General features: G+C 53.9%; 1 protein-coding gene across 5 annotated transcripts in view; it reads right to left on the bottom strand.

The window, feature by feature from the left end:
- LOC137310398 (protein spire homolog 1-like) overlaps positions 1-21,862 on the bottom strand; it is a 280,950-nt gene that overhangs the window by 83,527 nt on the left and 175,561 nt on the right. For all 5 annotated transcript variants that reach the window (XM_067978235.1, XM_067978246.1, XM_067978243.1 and 2 more), the window contains one exon: positions 12,310-12,474. In XM_067978235.1, coding sequence (XP_067834336.1) covers positions 12,310-12,474 — 165 coding nt within the window. The remainder of the gene's footprint in view (positions 1-12,309; positions 12,475-21,862) is intronic.

The following is a 21,862-nucleotide window of genomic DNA, read 5'->3' as shown; positions in this document are numbered from 1 at the left end:
CCCAATTCATGTAATTCTACAACAGTTTTTCGTGAAGGCATCTAAAGCTCCCACCAAAATCGGGCAGGAACATCATCAAGGGAGTTGGGTCATCTCGCATTCAATTTCGCAGGGTGCAGGATTGCGAGTGTAATCCACCACCAGGGTACACGGGGATTAACTTTCAACTTCAGCGGGGGCATAAAACTGGCCATATCGGAACGGCTGCCCATTATACACCTCCTCCGATTTTCCTTTCCATTCAGCAGTCGATCTGATTCCGCCAGTTTTAATCCCCACCCCACCTCCCCGCTCCACCCCATGTTCAAAGTTACCCCCATGACGTCCAGGGTTGTCAGGGGCTGACAGTTCAGGCGAGAGTTGATTTAGAGGCCGCACAACCCAAAGGGAAGTGTTTTCAGCCACTTCTGGGCCGTTTTTGATTTTAGTTTTAAGAACATAAGAACATAAGAAATAGGAGCAGGAGTAGGCCAATCGGCCCCTCAAGCCTGCTCCGCCATTCAATAAGATCATGGCTGATCTGATCCTAACCTCAAATCTAAATTCATGTCCAATTTCCTGCCTGCTCCCCGTAACCCCTAATTTTAGTTCTTTTTCTGCTGGCACTTGGGCTGTCATGACCCTTTATGCCAGTGGTTCTTAATGATTATTCTTTTGGCCCTCAGCACCATTACTGGCAGCAACAAATCTCTCAAAGAGTAACCTCCAAGGTGACGTGTTCGGAAGAAGTGAAGAAACCATCTTGGAATGCCAGGCCAACCTAGTGACGATCAATTTTGGGCTGAAACTTGTACTTTAACTCCTGCACTGCTATCCTATTGGATTGGTGATCTGGAGTGGCACAGAGGGTGACCCTCCTCACAAGCAACACATGCTGCACCACCGTAACATGAACAGCCATCAAATGATGGGAGGGAGGTTGGGTAATGGGCTGCTCCAACACTTCACAGGGTCTCCCTTCCCTTTATTTTTGCCTGCCACTTCTTAATGCCGTGCCCCTTCAGCCTTGCCAAGGGTTGCCAATGTGTTGAGATGCCTTCTGGTCCTCTCCAAAAGCTTTCTGAATTTTTGTCCCGTACTGTGCATCTTCCCTTTAACTAGTCCAATCCCTTTAAATGTCACTTGCATTCTCCTCTCCCACTACTGCTGTGCTCCCTAAACCCATCTGATTCTACATCTGCTGCTGTGAATAAATATGCAAATTAACTCACACTGGAGAACTGAGCACTATTAGCACTTGACTGTTCCATTCTTAATGGTTAAGAACTGTGTATTAGTTCTTAAACGTTTCGAACTGACTTACACCTGTAGATGAAAATCAACCCAAGATCGAATCTTGGGAAAATGGAATGGGATGAGGAATCTAAAGGGCTATGGGAAGCTAACAGGGCCTTGAGATTAGTTTTGGACTGCTCAAGCAGCACAGATATGATAGGAATGGGCCTAATGGCCTCCTTCTGTACGTCAAACGTCTGTGGTGCACTGGAATCCTGGGCACAAATAGACAGGGAAGCAAAGAGTTTTCTGAGGCATAGAGCAGACTGAAAGAGAACACCACACCTCAGGAAGGATATATTGACCTGGGAGGGGGTGCAGCGCAGATTCACCAGAATGATACCGGGGCTAAAAGGGTTAAATTATGAGGATGGGTTGCATGACTTGGAAATATATCGCCGTTCCTTCATTGTCGCTGGGTCAAAATCCTGGAACTCCCTTCCTAACAGCACTGTGGGAGAACCTTCACCACACGGACTTTTTTTAATTTTTTTTATTCGTTCACGGGATGTGGGCGTCGCTGGCAAGGCCGGCATTTATTGCCCATCCCTAATTGCCCTCGAGAAGGTGGTGGTGAGCCACTGCAGCGGTTCAAGAAGGCAGCTTACCACCACCTTCTCAAGGGCAATTAGGATTGGGCAATAAATGCTGGCCTTGCCAGCGATGCCCACATCCCATGAATGAATAATAAAAAATAGACTAGACTTGTATTCCCTTGAGTATAGACGATTAAGGGGGTGATCTAATTGAGGTGTTTAGGATGATTAAAGGATTTGATAGGGTAGATGGAGACAAACTATTTCCTCTGGTGGGGGAGTCCAGAACAAGGGGGCATAATCTTAAGATTAGATCTAGACAGTTCAAGGTTGATGTCAGGAAGCACTTCTTCACACAAAGGGTAGTGGAAACTGGAGCTCTCCCCCAAAAAACTATTGAGGCTGGGGGTCAATTGAAAATTTCAAAACTGAGATTGATAAATTTTTGTTAGCAAGGGTATTAAGGGTTAGGGAACCAAGGCGGGGAGATGGAGTTAAGATACAGATCAGCCACGATCTAAGTGAATGGCGGAACAGGCTAGAGGGGCTGAATGGCCTACTCCTGTTCCTATGGATCTTGAAATCATGGAATGGTCAGGGGGTGAGTCATCAATTCTATATCATTTTCAAACTTGTGAAAAACAAGCATCACCAGCTTCCTTGAAGTAATTGATTTCTATATCCCTACGGAGTAAATTATTACTCTAGAAGGAGAAATACATCGTGAGAAAGATTACATAATGGAGTCGTTTTCAATTTCACATTATTGGCGGGCAGCCTCAACTGACAGAAGTGCATATTGGAAAGTTGGGTGTGTGCTACACATGATTTTACAACCATCAATTTAAATGGTTTAAATTGATGCCACCCTCTCAGGATTACAGCATGTGCAGGCCCTTCAGACAGCTGGGATCGTTCTCCTTAGAGCAGAGAAGGATAAGTGGAGATTTAATAGAGGTGTTCAAAATTATGAGAGCTTTTGATAGAGTAAATAAGGAGAAATTATTTCCACTGGCAGGTGCGTCACTAATCAGAGGACACAGATTTAAGATAATTGGCAAAAGAACCAGGGGTTGATGAGGAGACATTTTTTTATGCAGCGAATTGTTATGATCTGGAGTGCGCTGCCTGAAAGGGTGGTGGAAGCAGATTCAATAGTAACTTTCAAAAGGGAATTGGATATAGACTTGAAAAGGAAAAATTGGCAGGGCTATGGGGAAAGAGCAGGGGAGTGGGACTAATTAGACAGTTCTTTCAAAGAGCTGGCAAAGGCATGATGGGCCGAATGGGCTCCTTCTGTCCTGTAAGATTCTATGGTATCTAACTGTCCTAAAATGAAGGTTACCACTTGACTCAAATATGTTCTCGTCCATTTCTAAATCAATAAGACTGTACATGCCAGCAGCGTGGTAATTTAATCCATTTTGACAGCAACTATAGACGATCTTCGACTGCTTCCGACTAATCTTGATGTGTTGGGGGACTGGGCTCATGACTGGCAAATGATGTTCAATTTGGAGAAGTGCAGTGTTATTCATGTGGGCAGGGCGAATGCTCAACATATATACACCCTTCAGGGTAAAGCATTAAAAAAGGTGGAGAAAGAGATCTGGGCGTTCTAGTACATTAATCGCTAAAGGTTCATGAGCAATGCCATGAAGTGATAGCTAGAGTGAATGTGGTGTTAGGGTGCATTTATAGGACAACTGACTATAAGATAAAGCATACTACAGTACAAGACCTTGGTCAGGCCTCAGTTGGGATACTTTGTCCAGTTTGTCTCCTCACATGGTGGGTGATATTGAGGTTTAGGAAAGGGTGCAGAGGAGGGCCACTAGACTAATTCCCAGTTTAAAACATCTTAGTTATCAAGCTAGGCTAAAAGAGCTGGGTCTCCACACTTCAAAGAAGCATAGACTTAGGGGTGATCTGATCGAGGTTCATAAGACGATGAAGGGAATAGATTGTGTTCGAGTTGACAGTTTGTTCCAATTAAATAGGTTAGGGAGGACCAGGGGTCATAATTTTAAGATGTATAGGCCAGAGCGAGGTTAGATGTCAGGAGGTGGTTCTTTTCCCAGAGAATAGTGGGCCTCAGGATCAGGCTGCCGGCTCGTGCGGTGGACGGCGATTCGCTGAATTCCTTCAAGCGAGAGCTGGACCTGTTTCTGGCTGGGGCGGAGAACACCTCGTACAAACGACAGGTAAAGCATAGAATTCAGGGCCAGAGTGATCTCCTGGACTAGTTTCGATCGCCGGGGTGGGGGTGGGGGGGTCGGAGAGGAATTTCCCAGGTTTCCCCCCCCCCCACCGCACAAATTGGCCTGGGTTTTTATCTGGTTTTTCACCTCTCCCAGGAGATTACATGGTTTTGGGTGGGATGGGGAGTGTTTATATATTGTGATGCACAAGGTATCACAATTGTGTGGGACAGGCTGGATGGACCAGAGGGTCTTTTCCTGTCCGTAATTGTTCGTATGTAACTGCAGTAATGAAGGGATTCCAAACTAACACAGTATAATCATTATTCAATGTCGCACAGCAATTAGGCCTGGAATTTGAATAATTTCTATTCCCTTTGGTTTAGAATCTCATTTAAACCTGTACAGGGAGCATACTGCTTTAATTAATCTTCAACTTATTAACCTATAAGTGTTCGCTTTATAGCTCACATTGCACCATTGATGTAATTTGCCCTTTATTGCTCTCTCAGTTTCACAGTGTATTATTCATCCCAATCTTCAGTTAAATATTAGGTGTATTTCATAGAGAGTCATAGAGTCATAGAGAGTCATAGAGTCATACAGCACGGATAGAGGCCCTTCGGCCCATCGTGTCCGCGCCGGCCATCAGCCCTGTCTACTCTAATCCCATATTCCAGCATTTTGTCCGATTTCAAGTGACTTCACCCTATAAAACCTAATAGATACAGCTATAGGTGTATGTTGTATGGAACTACAGGCCCCTCCATTGACCTCTCATATGGAACAGCAGATTAACATCCTCCCCTTATGTATGAAGCAGCAGCTTCTATATGGAAAGTTCAAATAACGGCATGCACAGCCAAATACGCGTAACAGCAATTTCAGGCCTTTTCCCATGGAACTATACCCCAGCGACAGTCAGCACCGACAGGAGAGATGTGGATTAGAAAAAGTAACATTTAATTAAGCAAGGTGATAACAAAATAGCGCAAGGTGGAGGGTGGTCAGGCCACAAGCCCCTTATGAGCTATCGTACAAGGTCACGGTTACTTTGGTCTACTCCCTACAGTTGGATTAATGTTACTGTAAACCTGTGGGGTTCAAAATACCACGTGTGGTGCAAATATCTTTGTTAAAAACAATAAAAGAAGCAAAAATATTTGAGTCTCTTAAGATTTTTTGAAATCAGACATCAGTATTTCCCAGTAACACAGGAAGCAGTTTAGCAATGCTTGGTCCAAATCTATTCAACACGAGCAACAGCCTCGTAAAAAAAAAACAAGATCCTAGAAGACTTCTAAACTTTCCATGCTAGATGGAGTTTCATTTCATGCACTGTGTCCGCAGCAAACACAGTTTAAAAAAAACCAGAGCTGGATTTCTGAGGCACTGCGGGACCAGAGTTCCATGGCCATTCTGGCGCATTCCCATTGTAACTCTTAACAGGAGTGCTGCAGACAGGCCAGGACCCAGATACACTGGAACGTGGACTGCGCCGCCAGTATCCGTGATGGCCTTGTAAATGGCAGAACCTCCGTTCACCCCTTTCCACCTCACTCTCATTAGAGGCGATGTGACTGGGGGAGGGGGGAAGAAGTGCAACAAACGTTACCCTGAAAGAAGTAGGGCCCTTTTCACTGGCTCCATTACAGAGGGAGCCATGAAATTCGACAAGGTGCCACATAAAAGATTATTGCTCAAGATAAAGAATCACTGGATTAGGGGTAATATTCTGGCATGGGTGGAGGATTGGTTATCTAACAGGAAGCAGAGAGTTGGGATAAATGGTTCATTCTCGGACTGGCAACCTGTAGCCAGTTGTGTTCCGCAGGGGTCGGTGCTGGGTCCCCAACTCTTTACAATCTATATTAACGATTTGGAGGAGGGGACCGAGTGTAACATATCAAAGTTTGCAGATGATACAAAGATGGGAGGGAAAGTAGAGAGTGAGGAGGACATAAAAAACCTACAAGGGGATATAGATAGGCTGGGTGAGTGGGCGGAGATTTGGCAGATGCAATACAATATTGGAAAATGTGAGGTTATGCACTTTGGCAGGAAAAATCGGAGAGCAAGTTATTATCTTAACGGCGAGCAACTGGAAAGTACTGCAGTACAAAGGGATCTGGGGGTCCTAGTGCAAGAAAATCAAAAAGTTAGTTTGCAGGTGCAGCAGGTGATCAAGAAGGCCAACGGAATGTTGGCTTTTATTGCTAGGGGGATAGAATATAAAAAACAGGGAGGTATTGCTGCAGTTTTTAAGGTATTGGTGAGACCGCACCTGGAATACTGCATACAGTTTTGGTCTCCATACTTAAGAAAAGACATACTTGCTCTCGAGGCAGTACAAATAAGGTTCACTCGGTTAATCCCGGGGATGAGGGGGTGGACATATGAGGAGAGGTTGAGTAGATTGGGACTCTACTCATTGGAGTTCAGAAGAATGAGAGGCGATCTTATTGAAACATATAAGATTGTGAAGGGGCTTGATCGGGTGGATGCGGTAAGGATGTTCCCAAGGATGGGTGAAACTAGAACTAGGGGGCATAATCTTAGAATAAGGGGCTGCTCTTTCAAAACTGAGATGAGGAGAAACTTCTTCACTCAGAGGGTAGTAGGTCTGTGGAATTTGCTGCCCCAGGAAGCTGTGGAAGCTACATCATTAAATAAATTTAAAACAGAAATAGACAGTTTTCTAGAAGTAAAGGGAATTAGGGGTTACGGGGAGCGGGCAGGAAATTGGACATGAATTTAGATTTGAGGTTAGGATCAGATCAGCCATGATCTTATTGAATGGCGGAGCAGGCTCGAGGGGCCGATTGGCCCACTCCTGCTCCTATTTCTTATGTTCTTATGAAATGATCGTACCAGGAGGATGCAGCACCGCCTTCCGATGGCACCAGTGGGCCAATTTTCCAGCCTGTGGGGACAGTTGGCCACCTGAAATTCACCCACAAGTCACGCGGGCTCCCGCCAGCGACCAGCGGATCGGAGAACCTCCCCCTGCTGCAGGGTCAGCAGCAGGCACGATCCTGGCATAAGCACCAGGATCACGGTCAGACCGCACCTGGAGTACTGGGAGCAGTTCTGGGCACCGCACCGTCGGAGGGACATATTGGCCTTGGAGGGAGTGCAGCATAGGTTTACTAGAATGATACCCGGACTTCAAGGGTTAAGTTACGAGGAGAGATTACACAAATTGGGGTTGTATTCTCTAGAGTTTCGAAGGTTAAGGGGTGATCTGATCGAAGTTTATAAGATATTAAGGGGAACAGATAGGGTGGATAGAGAGAAACTATTTCCGCTGGTTGGGGATTCTCGGAGTAGGGGGCACAGTCTAAAAATTAGAGCCAGGCCTTTCAGGAGTGAGATTAGAAAACATTTCTACACACAAAGGGTTGCAGAAGTTTGGAACTCTCTTCCGCAAACAGCAATTGATACTAGCTCAATTGCTAAATTTAAATGTGAGATAGATAGCTTTTTGGCAACCAAAGATATTAAGGGATTTGGGCCAAAGGCGGGTATATGGAGTTAGATCACAGATCAGCCATGATCTTCTCAAATGGCGGAGCAGGCACGAGGGGCTGAATGGCCTACTCCTGTTCCTATGTTCCTATCACTGGCCCACGTGTTTTCAGACCCTGTACTCTCATTGCTGCTCATCACTAACTAGGACTAACTAGAAAGTCTGTAAACACGTCTAAATAAATGTATTTATTTTTATGAATGACATCCATTAAAATAGCAATATTTTTAAACCAGAACGACTATCACTCCCCACGAGTGAGGCAGTTCTGTAAAAAGAAACCCAGGGTCAAACTGACTAAAAGATGTGTTCCAGTCTAATTAGAGGCATGTGGCACATCAATAGTGTTAACCAGGGCAAATAGTTATAATTAATTTTATTTGTGCTGCCCTGGGGCAGACTCAGACAGATCAATACGTATTAACCGTACTGTGAAAATAGTCTATTACAGAGTAACAGAAAATGGTTTAAAATATATGTAGAAGACACATCAGGACTTGGCGGTTACTGAAAAATAAACCACGCATGGAGCAAGAGAGATTCGGAGGTCCAACTCATTAGTGATTAGTCAGATTTTCCATGCTTCCCTCCCCCTCTACTATTCTGCTGTTACCATTTACATCTCCTCTGGACCCATCTTTTCTTTCTTTACTTGTCCCTTTACCACCCACTTTTGCCTTGCACCATCATCCCTTTTGTCATTAAATCGCTCCAGCCCCCCACCCTATCATAGAACTTTCCCTTTTGTTCTTGCTTAAACGCTGTTAATTCTCTAACATCGTCCATTTCTAATGAAAGGTCATCGACCTGGAACATTAACTCTGTTTCTCTCTCTCTCCACAGTTGCTGCCTGACCTGCTGAGTGTTTTCCAGCATTTTCTGTTTTTATTTCATTAGTGATTTTTCAGTAAAACCACTGCGTTCCATCATTTTGCTTTATTTAAATCACATCTTGACTGAATTTACAAGTTTAATTGTTGTTTTTCAAAATTCAAACAATATTATGCCTTTATCAGTTGGGGGTTTACCATGAGCGAAGGCTGCTATTAATCTTGTTTTATTAACCTCATACGTCCTCTAATAAGCTTTAATCTGACTGTGGCAGGTCAATCTGTACAATGTAGCTTTCACGTGCTTTACTATAGAGGGGCCCGTCTCCATTTGTGCCCGTCTCCACTCTGGAACAATGGCTGCAACTGGCATTTACAATGGACCACACCTGGAATACTGTTTTCAATTATGGTCACCATGCCACAAAACTGAATTCATTGGAAAAGGTGCAAGAAGAGCAACAAGTGTAAAGGTAATGAACCACAAGCAAAGATTTATGAAATTCAAATTCTACAGTCTGGAATGGAGCCAATTAAAGAAGAACTTCACTAAAGGTCTGTGAAATATTAAATATTACAGGTAGATAAGGTCGATCCAGATTACCTCAGAAAAGTACCTAGTGAAAAGTATCTTTGAAGAAAGTATGAGGAAGAACTTCTTGGGGCCAATTTTAGACTCCGATATATTCTGGAAACGGGTGCTGATGGGGCAAAATGGAGCATAAAAATGGGTGAAATCGATGGGGCAGACACGGGAACCTCCCACCCAACACAATCAGGAGCTTCGCTTAAATATGGAAACGTGGGCAGGCACATCCTGCAGGCAATTTACTGCTGTTCATGTAAACAACGGCCGGAAACTAGGGCCTCGGTTTATCCACAACCCCCGCACCCCCCCCGCCCATCCCCAATGGGCGGGTGATGGTGAGGATTAAAATATCGGGATTGAGCAACCCAATCCCGAACGTTAAGATCAGCACTGCTGCCTCCACGTCCCCGTCCTTGCCGGGTTCTTCGCCCGCTACCGGGCTCTCCTGCATACACCGTGCGCACCCCCCCGTTAATATCGGGGCCCTTCACAGAAAATTTACGGTGAAGAATGAGACCATTCAGCCCATCGGGTCCGCACCAGCCGAAAATGAGCCACCCAGCCTAATCCCACTTTCTAGCACTTGGCCCGTAGTCTTGTAGATTGCGGCACTTCAGGTGCACATCCAAGTACTTTTTAAATGCGATGAGGATTTCTGCCTCTACCACCCTTTCAGGCTGTGAGTTCCAGACCCCCACCACCCTCTGGGTGAAAAAATTTTTCCTCAGATCCCCTCTAATCCTTCCACTAATTACTTTAAATCTATGCCCCCTGGTTATTGACTTCTCTGCTAAGGGAAATAAGTCCTTCCTATCCACTCTATTTAGGCCCTTTATAATTTTGTACACCTCAATTAAATCTCCCCTCAGCCTCCTCTGTTCCAAAGAAAACAACCCCAGCCTATCCAATCTTTCCTGTTAGCTAAAATTCTCCAGTCCTGGCAACATCCTCGTAAATCTCCTCTGTACCCTCTCTAGTGCAATCACATCCTTCCTGTGATGGTGGAGACCAGAACTGTACACAGTACTCTAGCTGTGGCCTAACTAGTGTTTTATACAGTTCTAGCATAACCTCCCTGCTCTTATATTCTATGCCTTGGCTAATAAAGGGAAGTATCCCGTATGCCTCCTTAACCGCCTTATCTACCTGTCCTGCTACCTTCAGGGATCCGTGGACATGCACTCCAAGGCCCCTCACTTACTCTACACCTCTCAGTATCCTCCCATTTATTGTGTAAAGCGGTGTCCAGCGTTGCTAGTGACTGACATGTCAGGCAAAAGTTCATTTAAAGGGCACAGTAATATACAGGGAAGTGTTTTTATGGCCCATTCGTGATTTTTTTTGTTGTTGTTTTTCCTCTGCAGGCACCTTGTTTCTCGTGTACCTTTGTGCCAATTCTAAAAAATTTGTTATTGCCCCCAGCGCCATTACTGGCACCAATGGATTTCTCTAATGGCAATCCCTCTAGCTTAGGTGTTAAGAAGATGAGAAGCAACAATGGAGAGATGCCAGGCATGCGAGGTGATGTATGCCCACTTGCTGGTACTCACACGCCCACATCAGAGGTGAGGATACCTCACTTTGACAGATGATTAATGGAGGCTGCTAGTCCCAAAGGAAACTGGGACAGCAGACCCAATGGTCACCAGCAGGATATGTGACTGTGATGTCGGACACTTCCTCAAAAGCACACCACATACTTTCAGTGTCACAGTATGAATGAAGGCACACCAGGGTGATCAACATCCAGGGCACCCTAATTGGCCTCACCTACCAAGTTGCCACTAACCTCATCTGCAGCCCTAGAACACCTAGCTAGAAACCACCATAGGAAACTGTAAATTCAGGACTGCGTCATCAGAGACGCGAATTCAGAATCAGCTACAATGCTGCGAGGGACTGGTACAGCCAATGCCCAAACCGATCAGCTGCAGCCTCACGCATGTCTCCACCGTGCTGCGGGCATGCTGAAATGCTGATCTATGGGAATGGTGCAGTGAAGTGCCACCCTTCTCAAGTCACATCATGCAACATCACCTCCACTTCAGCAGCCGTCAAACAGGGTGTTGGGGACTGGGTTGCTCTATCACTTTACCTGCTGAATCATGCTTGCAAAGGCTGCCAATAAGTTTAGATCCCTATTAAGCATTTCCAAAGGCTGCAAGAATTTATCTACACCTATCCTGCTAACAACTTTTAATTGTCTGAATCCCTTGAAATTGTACCCGCATGCAATTTTCGACTCTCACCACTAGCATGCTCCCCCCATCTGTCCAAATCTGCAACCATCTGTTAATAATTATGCAAATAATTATACAGACAACTGAGTGCTATTGGCACATTACCATTCTAGTGAGACTTACACCTGTTGCAAACTGACTTACACCGTACACAAATAATGTCCTCCTTTACTCAGACAGTGATAAATGTTTGGAACAATCTGCGAGGTAGGGCTTTCAAAGTGCAGCAGTTTTAGGAGAGGGATGATTTTTGTTGGGTCAAGTGACCTTTTCATGTCCCTGACTTTTCTTATGATCTCTCTACTGGTCTACTCCACTGCTTAGTACTCGACAACAATGGTGGCGTTAATCACCTAACTCGGTCCAGCTCTGTTGACTGTTTCATGATACTAAGTTACTGCTCTGAGGTGGAGCCATGTGATTGACATGGTAGTGGCTGGCTGTTGTTCAAACAGCAATCCAGAATTTTTGTTTTTGTTTTAGATTATTATAATAAATAACCACAACCCTCAGAAAGTGGATATTGCAACACAGATTAAACAATGCTCAGTGGCAGAAAGCACTGCCGTGAGAGCGAACAGTTTAAGAGGCTGAGTATGTACGTGCGTATATCACATGAGGAACTGTGTGACTTTCGGTGTGTAGATACGTGTAGTGAGCTGAGAAATAAACCACCGAAACTAAAGCATTGATATTCAGTACACATTGTAAACTACAAAAGGTAATAAAAATCTCATGGCCCTTCCCTGCCCCCAGCATATAAAAATTCTAACACACGATGGTTGGTTAAATGTTGCTACTTCACAAGCCCTAGATTTTAACCATGCACGTCCAACGGGGAACGGGGAGGGTGAGTGGTTAAAATAGCGGTTGAGTACTTGCTGCTGCGTTCCCAATGAGCTCCCGCCCGGCGTCATTTTAACCACGCACTTTTTGGAGGCGGCCGAGAAGCCTGTCGCAGGGAGGCGGGACAAGTTGGGGGGGGGGGGGCGCCTCATGAATATATTTAAATCGGAGCCCTCCATGACCCTTAATTCGTTCACACAGGCGCCCCTTTTTTTTAACCAAGCCGAGCTCAGTGCACGAGCAGGTTGGTATCAATGACTCACCATGACTTTCCGCAGGGTGTACCTTCTGGATCGGATGTCGTCCATGAGCATTTCATACGGTGTGAGCTGGTACTCAATAGGAAGGGGGTTGTATTGTCTCTCTTGCACCTTCTTCAGCTTCACGCCATTCCGCAAATCTCTCATCACTTGCACCCAAAAGCACGCCTGGAAGTGAAAGACAAGCGTCCTTAGTGTTGGAAGTCGCAGTTTTGATCCCCCCAAGCATGAAAGGAAAAGGAATTTTCAATATGTTTTGGAATTGTTGCCGAGCAGCAGCGCCCAATGAGAATTGTGCCTCTATTAGAAAGGGAAAAAGAAAAGTGGCATCTGACACAGTGTCTGGAGGGATGGGACAGACTAGTGCTCACTCTTGGCACGGGGAAGAGTCTACTGAGTGTAGAAGAAAGTTGGAAAAAAAAGTATTACATTACATAAAATAGAATTTGTTAAAAAGTTGGCCGATCCTAACAAAAAGCTTGTCTATCAAGGGGGAGGAGGATGGCAATTTGGATGGACATGCCCATCTGCAGGATGGGGGATGAGGGACTTCAGTCATGTGGAGATTCTAGAGAGGCTGGGATTGTTCTCCTTAGAGCAGAGAAGGTTAAGGGGAGATTTAATCGAGATGTTCAAAATTATATGGGGATTAGATGGAGTAAATACGGTGAAACTGTTTCCACTGGCAGGAGGGTCGGTAAGCACAGGACACAGATTTAAGAAAATTAGCAAAAGAACCAGAGATGAGGAGAAATATTTTTACACAGCGAGTTGTTATGATCTGGAACGCACTGCCTGAAAGGGCGGTGGAAGCAGATTCAATAGTAACTTCCAAAAGGGAATTGGATATATAATTGAAAAGGTAAAATTTGCAGGGCTATAAAGAGCGGAGAAGTGGGATTAATCGGATAGCTCTTTCAAAGAGCCGGCACAGGTACGATGGGCCAAAAGGCCTCCTTCTGTGGTATAAGATTCTATGATGCTACGATTAGCAATCCAGAGGTTGTGAGCTTAAATCCCAATGTGGCAAGGTGGGAAATTGAATTCATTAAATCTGTTCATTTTTGGGCTGGCACCAGATAAAATGACCACGAAAGCTTGTTGTAAAAACCCAACTGGTTCACTAATTTCCTTCAGGGAAGGGAACCTGCCACCCCTACCTGGTCCGTGCCTATATGTCACTCTAGTCCCTCACTACATGGTTATGTTTTAATGCCCTCAAGACAACAAAGGATGCGTAAGAAATGCAGCCTTGCCAGCAATCCTGAGAATGAATTAAATAAATTCACTGGTTACGAGACAGAGTAGCAGTAGTATACCTGGTGTACGTTAGCAGTCTGAAAAGCAGGTGCTTGGAGAGATGGAGGGAAGGGAACAGGTGTTGGGCAGATGGGCTGGATATGGTCTTTTATTGGTGGGTATAGGAAAAACCAGCACAAAATAAGTCATAGAACAGTACATTGGCCAGTCGTTCCACAATTTCATTTGCAACTCACATTGTCTCCAGGCAGGTTATTATGTAATTATTGAAGGAGACATCAATCTGAGAACAGGCACAACTTTTTCATTCATGATATGAGAGCAGATATTACTATAAAATGATTCAATCTTCAATGATGCTTGCAGACTTAAAATGTTAACAGATTGATAACTACTTTTTCCAAATGCCTCTTTTTCTGAACAAATGTTCATCACACAAACTTTCTGAGGCCCCGATTTTAACTGCCCCCACCTGGCAGAAACCGGGCCGGGGGCGGGGGGGAGTTAAAATAATGGGAGTCACTTACCCCCCTTCCGATCCCAATTCCTTCTCATTGTGTCCCCATATTAACCTGCTCTTTTGAGCAGACGAGCAGGGGGCCGCAGGAAGGAAGTGGGGTCCACGACCCTGGCCTTGTCGGGTTTTCCCCGCTCTCTCCCTGCGCTCCCGGCACTCCCCCACACCCTCCCCACACTCCCCCCCACCCTCCCGGCACTCCCCCGCACCCTCCTCACACCCTCTCCGCACTCACCCACACCCTCCCCACTCTCCCCCCACCCTCTCCAGACTCCCCCGCACCCTCCCCACACCCTCTCCACACTCCCCCACACCCTCTCTGCTCTCCCCGCACTCCCCCACACCCTCCCCACTCACCCCCCACACCCTCTCCGCTCTCCCCCGCACCCTCTCCGCGCTCCCCCACACTCTCTCCTCTCACCCCCCACCCTCCCCACTCTCCCCCACACCCTCCCTGCGCTCTCCGCACTCCCCCACACCCTCCCCACACTCCCCCACACCCTCTCCGCACTCCCCCACACCCTCTCCGCACTCCCCCACACCCTCTCCGCACTCCCCCACACCCTCTCCGCACTCCCCCACACCCTCCCCGCTCTCCCCCGCACCCTCCCCGCACTCCCCCACACCCTCTCCGCGCTCCCCCACACCCTCCCCACTCTCCCCCACACCCTCTCCGCACTCCCCCACACCCTCCCCACTCTCCCCCACACCCTCTCCGCGCTCCCCCACACCCTCTCCGCGCTCCCCCACACCCTCTCCGCGCTCCCCCACACCCTCTCCGCGCTCCCCCACACCCTCCCCGCACTCCCCCACACCCTCCCCGCACTCCCCCACACCCTCCCCGCACTCCCCCACACCCTCCCCGCACTCCCCCACACCCTCCCCGCACTCCCCCACACCCTCCCCGCACTCCCCCACACCCTCCCCGCACTCCCCCACACCCTCCCCGCACTCCCCCGCACCCTCCCCGCTCTCCCCCGCACCCTCTCCGCGCTCTCCCACATCCTCCCCACTCTCCCCCACACCCTCCCCGCACTCCCCCACACCCTCCCCGCTCTCCCCCGCACCCTCTCCGCGCTCTCCCACATCCTCCCCACTCTCCCCCACACCCTCCCCACTCTCCCCCACACCCTCTCCGCGCTCCCCCACACACTCTCCGCGCTCCCCCACACCCTCCCCGCTCTCCCCCACACCCTCCCCACTCTCCCCCACACCCTCTCCGCACTCCCCCACACCCTCTCCGTGCTCCCCCACACCCTCTCCGCTCTCCCCCGCACCCTCCCCGCACTCCCCCGCACCCTCTCCGCGCTCCCCCACACCCTCTCCGCGCTCCCCCACACCCTCTCCGCACTCCCCCACACCCTCCCCACTCTCCCCCACACCCTCCCCGCTCTCCCCCACACCCTCTCCGCACTCCCCCACACCCTCCCCACTCTCCCCCACACCCTCCCCACTCACCCCCCACACCCTCTCCGCACTCCCCCACACTCTCTCCGCGCTCCCCCACACCCTCTCCGCGCTCCCCCACACCCTCCCCACTCTCCCCCACACCCTCCCCACTCTCCCCCACACCCTCTCCGCACTCCCCCACATCCTCCCCACTCACCCCCCACACCCTCTCCGCACTCCCCCACACCCTCTCCGCACTCCCCCACACCCTCTCCGCACTCCCCCACACCCTCTCCGCACTCCCCCACACCCTCTCCGCACTCCCCCACATCCTCCCCACTCACCCCCCACACCCTCTCCGCACTCCCCCACACCCTCTCCGCGCTCCCCCACACCCTCCCCGCGCTCCCCGCACTCCCCCACACCCTCCCCACTCTCCCCCACACCCTCCCCACTCTCCCCCACACCCTCCCCACTCTCCCCCACACCCTCTCCGCACTCCCCCACACCCTCTCTGCTCTCCCCGCACTCCCCCACACCCTCCCCACTCACCCCCCACACCCTCCCCGCACTCCCCCACACCCTCTCCGCACTCCCCCACACCCTCCCCACTCACCCCCCACACCCTCTCCGCGCTCCCCCACACTCTCTCCTCTCACCCCCCACCCTCCCCACTCTCCCCCGCACCCTCCCTGCGCTCCCCGCACTCCCCCACACCCTCCCCACTCTCCCCCACACCCTCTCCGCACTCCCCCACACCCTCCCCACTCTCCCCCACACCCTCCCCGCACTCCCCCACACCCTCCCCACTCTCCCCCACACCCTCTCCACTCTCCCCCACACCCTCTCCGCACTCCCCCACACCCTCTCCGCTCTCCCCCACACCCTCCCCGCGCTCCCCCACACCCTCTCCGCGCTCCCCCACACCCTCCCCGCACTCCCCCACACCCTCTCCGCACTCCCCCACACCCTCTCTGCTCTCCCCGCACTCCCCCACACCCTCCCCGCACTCCCCCACACCCTCTCCGCGCTCCCCCACACCCTCCCCGCTCTCCCCCGCACCCTCTCCGCGCTCCCCCACACTCTCTCCTCTCACCCCCCACCCTCCCCACTCTCCCCCGCACCCTCCCTGCGCTCCCCCACACCCTCCCCACTCTCCCCCACACCCTCTCCGCGCTCCCCCACACCCTCTCCGCGCTCCCCCACACCCTCCCCGCACTCCCCCACACCCTCCCCGCACTCCCCCACACCCTCCCCGCACTCCCCCACACCCTCCCCGCACTCCCCCACACCCTCCCCGCACTCCCCCACACCCTCCCCGCACTCCCCCACACCCTCCCCGCACTCCCCCACACCCTCTCCGCACTCCCCCACACCCTCCCCGCACTCCCCCACACCCTCCCGGCACTCCCCCACACCCTCCCCGCACTCCCCCACAACCTCTCCGCACACCCCCACACCCTCCCCACTCTCCCCCACACCCTCTCCGCACTCCCCCACACCCTCCCCGCTCTCCCCCACACCCTCCCCGCACTCCCCCACACCCTCCCCGCACTCCCCCACACCCTCCCCGCACTCCCCCACACCCTCTCCGCTCTCCCCCGCACCCTCCCCGCACTCCCCCGCACCCTCTCCGCGCTCCCCCACACCCTCTCCGCGCTCCCCCACACCCTCTCCGCACTCCCCCACACCCTCCCCACTCTCCCCCACACCCTCCCCACTCTCCCCCACACCCTCTCCGCACTCCCCCACACCCTCCCCACTCTCCCCCACACCCTCCCCACTCACCCCCCACACCCTCTCCGCACTCCCCCACACTCTCTCCGCGCTCCCCCACACCCTCTCCGCGCTCCCCCACACCCTCCCCACTCTCCCCCACACCCTCCCCACTCTCCCCCACACCCTCTCCGCACTCCCCCACATCCTCCCCACTCACCCCCCACACCCTCTCCGCACTCCCCCACACCCTCTCCGCACTCCCCCACACCCTCTCCGCACTCCCCCACACCCTCTCCGCGCTCCCCCTCACCCTCTCCGCACTCCCCCACACCCTCTCCGCACTCCCCCACACCCTCTCCGCACTCCCCCACATCCTCCCCACTCACCCCCCACACCCTCTCCGCACTCCCCCACACCCTCTCCGCGCTCCCCCACACCCTCTCCGCGCTCCCCCACACCCTCTCCGCGCTCCCCCACACCCTCCCCGCGCTCCCCGCACTCCCCCACACCCTCCCCACTCTCCCCCACACCCTCCCCACTCTCCCCCACACCCTCCCCACTCTCCCCCACACCCTCTCCGCACTCCCCCACACCCTCTCTGCTCTCCCCGCACTCCCCCACACCCTCCCCACTCACCCCCCACACCCTCCCCGCACTCCCCCACACCCTCTCCGCACTCCCCCACACCCTCCCCACTCACCCCCCACACCCTCTCCGCGCTCCCCCACACTCTCTCCTCTCACCCCCCACCCTCCCCACTCTCCCCCGCACCCTCCCTGCGCTCCCCGCACTCCCCCACACCCTCCCCACTCTCCCCCACACCCTCTCCGCACTCCCCCACACCCTCCCCACTCTCCCCCACACCCTCCCCGCACTCCCCCACACCCTCCCCACTCTCCCCCACACCCTCTCCACTCTCCCCCACACCCTCTCCGCACTCCCCCACACCCTCTCCGCTCTCCCCCACACCCTCCCCGCGCTCCCCCACACCCTCTCCGCGCTCCCCCACACCCTCCCCCGCACTCCCCCACACCCTCTCCGCACTCCCCCACACCCTCTCTGCTCTCCCCGCACTCCCCCACACCCTCCCCGCACTCCCCCACACCCTCTCCGCGCTCCCCCACACCCTCCCCGCTCTCCCCCGCACCCTCTCCGCGCTCCCCCACACTCTCTCCTCTCACCCCCCACCCTCCCCACTCTCCCCCGCACCCTCCCTGCGCTCCCCCACACCCTCCCCACTCTCCCCCACACCCTCTCCGCACTCCCCCACACCCTCTCCGCACTCCCCCACACCCTCCCCGCACTCCCCCACACCCTCCCCGCACTCCCCCACACCCTCCCCGCACTCCCCCACACCCTCCCCGCACTCCCCCACATCCTCCCCTCTCTCCCCCACATCCTCCCCACTCTCCCCCACACCCTCTCCGCGCTCCCCCACACCCTCTCCGCGCTCCCCCACACCCTCTCCGCGCTCCCCCACACCCTCCCCGCTCACCCCCACACCCTCTCCGCGCTCCCCCACACCCTCTCCGCGCTCCCCCACACCCTCCCCGCGCTCCCCCACACCCTCCCCGCACTCCCCCACACCCTCCCCGCACTCCCCCACACCCTCCCCGCACTCCCCCACACCCTCTCCGCACTCCCCCACACCCTCCCCGCACTCCCCCACACCCTCCCGGCACTCCCCCACACCCTCCCCGCACTCCCCCACAACCTCTCCGCACACCCCCACACCCTCCCCACTCTCCCCCACACCCTCCCCGCACTCCCCCACACCCTCCCCGCACTCCCCCACACCCTCCCCGCACTCCCCCACACCCTCCCCGCACTCCCCCACACCCTCCCCGCACTCCCCCACACCCTCTCCGCACACCCCCACACCCTCCCCGCGCTCCCCCACACCCTCCCCGCGCTCCCCCACACCCTCCCCGCGCTCTCCTACCCCCCTCTCCGCGCTCCCCCACACCCTCTCCGCGCTCCCCCACACCCTCTCCGCGCTCCCCCACACCCTCCCCACTCTCCCCCACACCCTCTCCGCGCTCCCCCACACCCTCTCCGCGCTCCCCCACACCCTCTCCGCGCTCCCCCACACCCTCTCCGCGCTCCCCCACACCCTCTCTGCGCTCCCCCACACCCTCTCCGCGCTCCCCCACACCCTCTCCGCGCTCCCCCACACCCTCTCCGCGCTCCCCCACACCCTCCCCACTCTCCCCCACACCCTCCCCGCTCTCCCCCACACCCTCCCCGCTCTCCCCCACACCCTCCCCACTCTCCCCCACACCCTCTCCGCGCTCCCCCACACCCTCTCCGCGCTACCCCTCACCCTCCCCACTCTCCCCCACACCCTCCCCACTCTCCCCCACACACTCTCCGCGCTCCCCCTCACCCTCCCCACTCTCCCCCACACCCTCCCCACTCTCCCCCACACACTCTCCGCGCTCCCCCACACCCTCTCCGCGCTACCCCTCACCCTCCCCACTCTCCCCCACACCCTCCCCACTCTCCCCCACACCCTCCCCGCTCTCCCCCACACCCTCCCCGCGCTCCCCCACACCCTCTCCGCGCTCCCCCTCACCCTCCCCACTCTCCCCCACACCCTCCCCACTCTCCCCCACACACTCTCCGCACTCCCCCACACCCTCTCCGCGCTCCCCCTCACCCTCCCCACTCTCCCCCACACCCTCCCCACTCTCCCCCACACCCTCTCCGCACTCCCCCACACCCTCCCCACTCTCCCCCACACCCTCTCCGCACTCCCCCACACCCTCCCCACTCACCCCCCACACACTCCCCGCTCTCCCCCGCACCCTCCCCGCACTCCCCCACACCCTCCCCACTCTCCCCCACACCCTCCCCGCTCTCCCCCGCACCCTCCCCACTCTCCTCCACACCCTCCCCACTCACCCCCCACACACTCTCCGCGCTCCCCCACACCCTCTCCGCACTCCCCCACACCCTCCCCGCACTCCCCCGCACCCTCCCCACTCTCCCCCACACCCTCCCCACTCACCCCCCACACACTCTCCGCGCTCCCCCACACCCTCTCCGCACTCCCCCACACCCTCCCCACTCTCCCCCACACCCTCCCCACTCTCCCCCACACCCTCTCCGCACTCCCCCGCACCCTCCCCACTCTCCCCCACACCCTCTCCGCTCTCCCCCACACCCTCCCCACTCTCCCCCACACCCTCCCCGTTCTCCCCCGCACCCTCCCCACTCTCCCCCACACCCTCCCCACTCACCCCCCACACACTCTCCGCGCTCCCCCACACCCTCTCCGCACTCCCCCACACCCTCCCCGCACTCCCCCGCACCCTCCCCACTCTCCCCCACACCCTCTCCGCTCTCCCCCACACCCTCCCCACTCTCCCCCACACCCTCCCCACTCTCCCCCACACACTCTCCGCACTCCCCCACACCCTCTCCGCGCTCCCCCTCACCCTCCCCACTCTCCCCCACACCCTCCCCTCTCTCCCCCACACCCTCTCCGCACTCCCCCACACCCTCCCCACTCTCCCCCACACCCTCTCCGCTCTCCCCCACACCCTCCCCACTCTCCCCCACACCCTCTCCGCACTCCCCCACACCCTCCCCACTCTCCCCCACACCCTCTCCGCTCTCCCCCACACCCTCCCCGCTCTCCCCCACACCCTCCCCACTCTCCCCCACACCCCCTCCGCACTCCCCCACACCCTCCCCACTCTCCCCCACACCCTCTCCGCGCTCCCCCACACCCTCCCCACTCTCCCCCACACCCTCTCCGCACTCCCCCACACCCTCCCCCACACCCTCTCCGCACTCCCCCACACCCTCCCCGCACTCCCCCACACCCTCCCCGCACTCCCCCACACCCTCCCTGTCTCCCCGCATATATCGGGGCCAGCTTTTTCCAGGTACCTCAAAAAGTAACAATTGCTTGATTCTCATGCACTAACTAATGCCAGTCCCCGACAATTTTCTTCTCTTTTCCTTCCCTCCCTTTCCCCGCCTCATGCTGGATTACAGATGCTGACAACCCTCCAGCACCTTTACCCAAGGCAGCCATTCTTTGCATGTTAGCCATGACAGTGAGACAGACCATTTGAATGTAGCGACTGTTATAATTTGAAACAGGATAGAACCCTGCTAAATTTAAATCTGAGATAGATAGCTTTTTGGCAACCAAAGATATTAAGGGATATGGGCCAAAGGCAGGTATATGGAGTTAGATCACAGATCAGCCATGATCTTATCAAATGGCGGAGCAGGCATGAGGGGCTGAATGGCCTACTCCTGTTCCTATGTTCCTATGTTCCTTTGGGAAACAGGGGTCTGTCCTGTTTCACATCACAAGATTTCTGCCACAAAAAATGTTAGCGTGGTCCAACCGGGCAAATGTAAACTGATTTCTGTTACATGCGTTCCGTAGTGGGCATATCCTGGGGTGGGGTGGGGGGGTGTGTGTGTGTGTGTGTGTGTGAGTGCATATGTGTGTGTTATATAGGTCCTTGTATGGCATGTGGGGGGTGGGGGTGGAGAGGGCTTTGAGCAAATACATGAAATCTCTTCTGGGAGCATTATACATTAATGGCATCAGAAATTCTCTCCTGGCTGTAAAACCTTTTAATGGCCCAATGGATTCCGAGAATATTGTATGGGTCAAATCTCACCTCCCAGTGATGTCTGGGTGCA

The sequence above is a fragment of the Heptranchias perlo genome, chromosome 3 (assembly GCF_035084215.1).
Source record: "Heptranchias perlo isolate sHepPer1 chromosome 3, sHepPer1.hap1, whole genome shotgun sequence".
NCBI classification, from domain to species: domain Eukaryota; kingdom Metazoa; phylum Chordata; class Chondrichthyes; order Hexanchiformes; family Hexanchidae; genus Heptranchias; species Heptranchias perlo.
Note: the sequence above shows the minus strand (reverse complement) of the source record. Positions and strands in the feature narration are given on the sequence as shown.